The sequence below is a fragment of the Toxorhynchites rutilus genome, chromosome 3 (assembly GCF_029784135.1).
Source record: "Toxorhynchites rutilus septentrionalis strain SRP chromosome 3, ASM2978413v1, whole genome shotgun sequence".
In the NCBI taxonomy this organism is placed as follows: Eukaryota; Metazoa; Arthropoda; class Insecta; order Diptera; family Culicidae; genus Toxorhynchites; species Toxorhynchites rutilus.
In genome coordinates, this window is record NC_073746.1 from 199,871,004 (window position 1) to 199,879,424 (window position 8,421).

At 43.9% G+C, this 8,421-nt stretch overlaps 2 protein-coding genes across 2 annotated transcripts; both read right to left on the bottom strand.

The window, feature by feature from the left end:
• Nucleotides 1-525: 525 nt before the first annotated feature.
• LOC129773822 (uncharacterized) lies at nucleotides 526-4,832 on the bottom strand. The gene is made up of 6 exons (XM_055777473.1): nucleotides 4,477-4,832; nucleotides 4,106-4,435; nucleotides 3,800-4,028; nucleotides 3,314-3,676; nucleotides 2,430-3,251; nucleotides 526-1,137 (listed from the first exon to the last, which is right to left on the bottom strand). Exons 1-6 carry the CDS (start codon nucleotides 4,830-4,832, stop codon nucleotides 526-528), a joined length of 2,712 nt encoding a protein of 903 aa, XP_055633448.1.
• Nucleotides 4,833-6,251: 1,419 nt separating this feature from the next.
• LOC129773823 (uncharacterized) lies at nucleotides 6,252-7,868 on the bottom strand. Its single transcript, XM_055777474.1, has one exon. It carries the CDS (start codon nucleotides 7,866-7,868, stop codon nucleotides 6,252-6,254), a length of 1,617 nt encoding a protein of 538 aa, XP_055633449.1.
• Nucleotides 7,869-8,421: the final 553 nt, after the last annotated feature.

Consider the following 8,421-nt stretch of genomic DNA (forward strand, 5'->3'; position numbering starts at 1 on the left):
AAAATGACCGTTTCAAGCTGTACTGGGATCGAACTGTTCTGACCGACTTCTCGATCCACCACAACCGCCCAGATATAATGGTTTACGACAAGAGCGACCGCAAAGTCACCATCATCGATGTCGCTATTCCACTGAACCAGAATCTGGAGAAGACCCACGGTCGCAAAATCTGCAACTACCGACCATTGGCCGTGGAGCTCAAGGAACTGTGGGGGCTAAGGGAGGTCCCAAGAATTGTTCCAGTCGTTCTCTCTGGAACTGGAATTATCCCGAAGACACTTCTGGAAGCGCTAAAGGTGTTGAACATCGAGAAGGAATTGGCCGGCATCCAAAAGTCGATCATCCTTAGCACCTGCGCGATTGTTCGACAATTCCTCGGTCAGGACTAAAACAGCACGAGCATGCAGATACGTGCATTCCGCAGAGCCTAGTCCCCCTTTGGCATTCAGAAGCCCGGGGGCAGGTGAAAATTCTGGCTAGGTTCGCCTAGTTAAGAAGTGAGATAAGTCTGCCAAAAAACCATGCTTAAAGGGACTGATTTTCCATCGAGTGTATATAGTCAGAGAGATATGACGGAGCTTTTGTGTCCCTTGCTGGTCGCTCAGATGTTTCAGCATTTCCTGGTTTCTTGATGTTTGTTCGCGAATTATCTCTCCAAATCTGAACCTTTTTTGTCTGTGATAGATGTCGTTTTACAGTATGACCTTCTTCGTCGGCAAGCAGCAAGCTACCATTTTTCTCTCTGACGACTGTAAATCGTTTGGGATGAAATCTAGAATCACCTTTCCCTTTTGTGTGACGCTCTATAATAACAGTGTCTCTAGGTTTGACTGTGCTACTCTTAGCACCCCTCCGAAGATCGTCATGCCTTTTACTCTTCAATTTTACTTCCCGATCTTCTGCATCCAGCAACCGATCATCGAAATCCGATTTCCCATGTTCAAGTAATGGCAAACCACGTTTGATTCTTCGACCCATCATCACTTCTTCTGGTGAAATTTTTATGACTGAATGATCTCCGGCATTGTAGGCATGAATTGCATTTTGAAGCTCCTCCGCGTAGCTGGTTTCATTTAAAACTGCTGTAGACATCGCTCTGTTCACCACTTTCATGAAGCTTTCTGCCAGCCCATTTTGCTGGGGGAAAAACGGTGTCGAGAAAATAGTTTGAATACCACGATCTGAGCAATATTGTTAATATTCTTCCCCATTAAACGGAGGACCGTTGTCCGTTTTTATAGATTTAGGGAACCCTTCTCTTCCGAACACATCATCCAATCAATAATCATTGGTATACTCGAAAGTGGTGGACTTAACTGGTTGGGCGATTGCGTACCGGGATCTCAAATCGATGATTACTAAAATGGATATTCCCGCAAATTTCACGTAGGGCCCGCTGAAGTCCATCGCGATGGTCTCCCAAACAGCTTTCGGTGCAAACGTGCGTTCCATCGGAGTATTACGCTCCGGTCTCCCGTTTACGGCACAATGAATACAAGATTTCACCCATATTTCAGCGTCCCTGGTCATTCCAGGCCACCAAACACGCTTGCGCAGGATGCTTTTAAATTTTGCTACTAATGGATGCCCTGAATGTGCTACAGTCAAAGTTTTTTCCCTTAGCTCACTAGGAACAACCACACAACCACTTTTTATAAGCATTCCTTCTTTACCGTGTAGATCATTCGAAACCGCTTTGAACTTCTGCAGTTCTTTAGGCTAATCTCCTGATTCCAACGAATCCAATACTTGTTGAAGTGTGATATCGTGTGCAGTAGACTCTCTAATTTCCGCTTCAATCAAGAACTGTACAGCATTCGCCTGAAGATGCGCGATTTCCCACGGGCTAGTCTCCTCATCAAAAGCTTCATCATTCCCGTCATACAAACGTGAAGAAGGATCAGCAATATTCTCACATCCACGTACAAACTCTACATCATAGCTGTATGGGCTTAGCCTCAAAGCCCAGCCATCAGCTCTCGTCAAGGCTCTCTTAGCGGTCTCCCGAGATCGATTCAAAATAAAAGCTATCCCTCTAGCATCAGTACGCAAAGTGAAATGTCTACCTAGCAAAAAGTATGCAAAATGTTCCATTGCCCAAACGGTACCTAAAGCTTCCCGCTGATTTTGGGCGTATTTCTTCTCAGTGGTCGTAAGAGCCTTAGATGCAAAACTAATTATTCGGGGTGTTCTCTCACCATCTTCCTGAACCAGCACTGCTCCCAAAGCGCTGGGAGAGGCATCTGTATATACAACTGTTTTTTTTCATTCTCAGAGAAATATTCAAGTGAAATTGTACAGTGCACGATGCGGTCTTTGACCAACTCAAATGCTTGCTCTTGTTCTTGTCCCCATTTCCAGGATTTTGAAGATACCACAGCCCACAATGGTGAAGATATGTCTGCAAAGTTCTTTATATATGAACTTACAAACGAAGCCAATCCAAGGAAGCTCCGGAGTTCGGATGTGGTACTCGGGTGACGAAATTTCCTTATGTCTTTGATTTTAGATTCTTCGATGTTGAAACCAGTTTCATCCAACTCATGCCCAAGGAACTTAATGCGCGTTTTATCGAACTCACATTTGGACGTATTGAGTGTGAGGTTATTCGTTCTTAAAATGCGTAATACATGAGCTACTGTCTTTCGGAGTTCTTGTAATGTTTCAGCAAACAGAAGTATGTCGTCGATGTACACGATTTTGTTTTTCACCTCTTCTAGAATCCTACACATCTCTCGTTGAAATATTTCGGGAGCACAGTTTACCCCAAACATAAGTCTGGTAAACCGATACATCCCATCTTCTGCCAAAAACGTTGTCAAATCTCGTGACTCTTGATTTAACTCGAGATGATAGTAGGCGTTCGATAGATCAAGTTTAGAGAAGTATTTTGCTCCATGTAACCTCACCTTCATTTCTTCTAATAGGGGTAGTCGGAAATACTGACGTTTGATTGCCTTGTTAGGCGCACGCATGTTGACGACCAGGCGAAAATCGTCTTTTCCCTTTGGTACGGCCGACATGCCGCTGATCCATTCCGGTGCACTATTAACCCTCTCGATAATTCCACGTTCCTCCATCTGCTTCAATCGGAGCTTGGCAGCCTCGCGGTATGCTGCCGGGACATTATAATATGCGTTTTTCTCAGGTGGTACGGAGCTGTCAACGCAGAACTTTATCTTCACACCTGGCATCTTTGGAAACACTTGATCCTGTTCAACACGCCCACATCTAAATACGTCAGCTCCTACCTAAATGAAATGACCAGTGGTTTAAGGTCTTAGGAAACAAAGGGAAAAGAAGAAATTCCTACCTTCAACAACCCCATGTCACTAGCAGGACTTCTACCAAGCAACGAACAACGACCTTGTTCTACCACCAGGAAGTCTGCAATAATAGCCGGCGTTTGGCAACCAATTGCCTGAATTTTGGCTCGGAAAGCACATTCAACTACCATTGGTCGTTCGGCGGCAAACCCACGCAAACCTCTGTTTCCTGCCAACTTGAGAGGATCAAGTATTACAGTTCTAGCTTGCAGTTGTTCTTTAAGACTGTGCCAATCATTCCCACCAATAACATTAGTGTCTGCCCCTGAATCAATGAGGAATTTTATAGCCTTAGAAGATCCAACGGTACAGTCGACCAATACGTCTTCGAGGGAGAGTGTGGTAATTTGCTGAAATGCAGGAACAAAAAAAAAGAGAGAGAGAGCCACGTTGAATTAAAAAGGCCAAAAGTGTGATATTTGTACAAGATTTTATTTACTACAAAATTTTAATCAAAACTCATCAGTTTTTACCTGTGATGAATTAAATTCACCGGGAGAGCCAGATTCAAGTCTTCTGTCCTGCACAGTATTGACTCGTTTCTGTCGGCAAGTTGCAGAGAAATGGCCACGACGTCCACAGCTGTTGCAATTCTTGTCTATCGCCGGACACTGTTGGTTACCGTGGGCTGCCCGATTACATCTTGAGCATCGCTGGTGACGCTGCAAAGCCATCCTCGTTCCTCCTCCAATTTGATTCCACCTGGATCCAACGCTTCTATTGTTCACATTACTGTGTTTACGCTTCAGCCCAGTATCGCGAGAGAAACCTTGAGACACCGCCATGATTGATGCTGATTCTCCGAGTGATGGAGCGCTTCATCCCGAGTTGCTGACTGAACAACAAAAGTTGTATCGTAGTTATATGTCCTGGCTGCTTTAGCCAATTCCCGATTCCTCAGCCCTTTAAGGAATTGAGTTCGGACAAAACGATCTTGGTCCGCTGCGCTGTAACCACACAGCCACACTTTTTCTATTAACCGGGCATAGAAATTGACTGCTGATTCTCCTTCCTTCTGCTGCATGGACGAAAACATATCGTGTTCAGCTGAGGTGTCGGTTAATGACCTCAAATATACGTCGATGTTCTTAATAAATACTTCATAGCAACTTGGATCGTTGGAGACAGGGCGCAACTTAGCTGCACGCACAATTCCTTGAAGTTCATCACCAATGGATATATGAAGCAGCTGGGATCGTTTGATCGGATCGCATACATTCGACAAGGAAGCAGCAATTTCGAAGTTCTCGAAATATTTTGTCCAAGCTCAGCAATAGACTTCTCCAGTTCCAACACTTTCTCTCGCAGTTCCCGATTTTCCATTTCCGGATCAACCACAGCGGCGTAGGGGTCATCTTGTGAATCATATATGCAACCGACACTGCTTTCATTTGGATTAGTGGCACGGACGTACTTTCCCGGACTGTACACTTCGTCGTCTGCTGACCCATACGAATTATCGCTCTCGTATACCGGAGCCAGAACATATTTACCTGGGTTTGACATTGTGAATCGTGCAGTTAGGAATTCTCCGATGTTGAACTTGTCTGAAAATTTAAAATGAATAAACACACACGTGAGTTAATGCAGAATTCACTTTTACATTCAATAAAGAAAAGATTTTTCCTCAATAACTTCCACCCTTTTCAGAAAATTTCCTAATCAATTTTCAACAAAACACGCGCAACATAATCATTTTCCACTTCCACATATCGAACTTGAAAACTCCTGAACTTCGAACTCATATTTTACTTGTCACGATCTATGGCAGTATAGCAACACTAGTGCTCGTTCTGAACTACCATACAGTTAATGTGACTCGTCCCAAGCCATTAATCAACTTTGTTAGCGCTCATCACGAGCTAATGAAATATATCATCAATACTCGTCCCGAGCTATTGAAATAATTCACCAACACTCGTCCCGAGCTTATAAATTATTCACCAACACTCGTCCCGAGCCATCGAAATAATTCATCAATACTCGTCCCGAGCTATTGAAATAATTCACCAATACTCGTCCCGATGTATTGAAATGATTCAACGATACTCGTCCCGAGTAATCAAGGAGAGAAATTACACTCAACACGCCTCGATGCTCGATGCACTGTCAGATTTTTCATTTTTAAAAGTAATCCTAAATCACCATAGAACTAACCGAGCACGAGCAATACACACACAAAATACAGTACTAACGCTTTGCTTGGCAGCCATTTTTTTTTCACCTTCCAAAGAAACGATTTTTTTTTGTTTCAATTGTCGAGTCTAAAAAACTCAAAACACCTCAATGCTTGTCATAAATATGACTGATGCTCATCCCGAGCCGAATCACTCTTATTGCTCACTGTCTAATTTTTTAATTGTTGAATTAATCCAAATATGCCCAACTAAAAAATCACCATTGCACTAACCGAGCACTGACGACACACACACAAAATGCCATGGAAACGCTTCGCTTGGCAGCCATTTTTTCTCCCAAAGAAACGAAAAATTCTTTCCACCTATTTCGGTTGTCGATCTTTTCACAGCCACACATTGGGTGATTCCCAATAGCCATAGTTACTGGTTCGCTTAGTCCCTGCCAATTTAAAAGCAAGAAAATCTGCCACGGTCGCCAATGTGCGAACTGGCCATTTATCTGAAGTCACCTGTTGAACGAGAAGTTATCAAAGCTCTCCTTTGAGCAGAAAAAACAGCGTTTTTATGGAAACTGCTAAAAGCTATTTATTTCGATAAGTTCAAACGTAAATATTTCATTTCATTTCCTACTTACATTTGGTTGCCTTATCTTCTTTAGTTCAACAATTATTCTTTTATTATCGTATGCCTTAAATTTACTTTCTTTATTCAATTCAATCTACTTTCTTTTTCTTCGACTATCGTTTTTCTACCATCTGTCATTTCTACCTTGTCATTTTTGGACGACTCACACACAATCAACTGTAGGAACTAGGGGACTTGCTGATTCTTCCTCAAACGCCGTAACATTCCCCGGACCGTAACACTGGTCAGCTCTCACCAGACCAGTTTTACTAGGACTCAGATCTAATACAGCCAGCTTTGCTACTGGCCTCAGAAGAACTCCTGCAGTAGTCTGTACCCATGCCTTACGCACTCGACTATCTGGACCGGCACGTACGCCCAAAACTCGTCCTCGAACCCAGCCATTGCGTTTCTTATCATCGACTATGATTACAACATCCCCTTCTTTCATCGGTCTCACTTCTCCAAACCATTTGGTTCTCCGAGTTATCGTAGGCAGATATTCAATTATCCATCTTCGCCAAAACAAATCAATCATTCTCCTACAGAAATCCCAATCGCTACGGCATACAGCTTCCGTGTGTTGGATCGTTCTAGACGGCTGCAACACCCCATTGGAACTCATGAGCAAAAAATGATTTGGTGTTAAAGCTTCTTGATTGTCTTCGTCAAGTGGAATGAAGGTCAAGGGCCTTGAATTGACGATTCCTTCCGCTTCAGCCAATACCGTGGCAAACATTTCCTCCGTAGGAAGCTTCGTAGTAGAAATGGCGTAGAAAGCTACTTTGATGGAGCGTACCATTCGCTCCCATGCTCCACCCATATGGGGCGATGATGGAGGGATAAACAACCACTTCGTATTAGCGTTTGTGAATGTATCAGCCAACTGTAGATTGATCCCTTTGCTCTCACTTTTGAGATCGTTGCTAGCGCCCAAGAAATTTGTTGCGTTGTCACTGTATATCTCGGACGGTGATCCACGCCGAGCCACGAAACGTCGAACTGCCATCTTGCATGATTCCGTGGACAAAGAGTGTACGACCTCTAGGTGAACAGCACGAATGGACAAACAAGAGAATAATGCCACCCAACGTTTAACATTACTCCGCAAAACTCTGATGGTGATGGGGCCAAAGTAATCCACGCCCACAAATGAAAATGGACGCTGAAATGCTCCCAATCTCGCAGCTGGGAGAGGGCTCATTCTCGGCACCTTCGGAACGGATTTGACGATCTTGCACCAGGGGCATTCTTTAGCTACTTGTCGTACAACTATTCGAAGATTTGATACGTGAAAGCGTTGTCTCATCTCATTGACCACCGTTTCTTTATTCTCATGCAGGAACTTCCAGTGATACCACATGACTACGAGATCCGTGACATAGTGTCCACGTGGGAGGATTATAGGGTTCCTGGTATCATAGGACGCAAACGCTGCTTGACTGATCCGGCTTTCCATACGCATAACGCCATTGGCATCCAGAAATGGACATAATTTGAACAATTTGCTATTGCGATCTAAACTCGGTTTCGTTTCTCTCGGATCTTGAAGTGCAGCTATTTCTTGTGGGTAAAACTCCTTCTGAATTGTTTGGAAAACCCATGCCTCCGCTAATGCCAATTCTTGCTGCTCTAATGGGCCCTGAGTTGTAGTGGCCTTATGAACCTTCGCATTCACGTTACCAGTAAACCGGATCACGTATCCGAAAGTATGGATTAATCTTCGCCACTGCGAAAATCGTTTCCAATCGATTCTTGAATCTGAGACATGATGCTCCATAACCCATTTTGTACATTGCTCTTCGTCGGTCTCAAAATTTGCTTCTCCCGATGAAGGCCAAAGCTCGGCACTCGTGTATAAAAAATCGGGTCCACGGAACCATCGACTGTCCGGCTCCAAACTTAGTTCACCTTTCCATTTTGTAGCGTCATCAGCGACGTTTAAATCGGATGGAATTCAGTTCCACTCTCTGGGATTTGTCTTCTCGAGAATCTCTCCTATCCGGAAACCTACGTACTGGCGATATTTACGTTGATCAGAACTTATCCATCCCATCACTGTTTTGGAATCTGTCCAAACAAACCTTTTTGCAATTGGTAGAGAGTGCGTCGCGCATATTTCTTCCACCAATCGAGCACCGAGAACCGCAGCTTGGAGTTCCAATCGTGGCACTGAAGTTAGTTTGAGTGGAGCCACCTTTGATTTTGCGGCCACCAGTGAACAATGTGCTAAACCAGCTACTTCCACTCGTAGATACGCAACAGAAGCAAATGCCACTAAACTAGCATCCACGAATACGTGCAATTGGATGTTCGAGAGTTCAGAAGTAGGC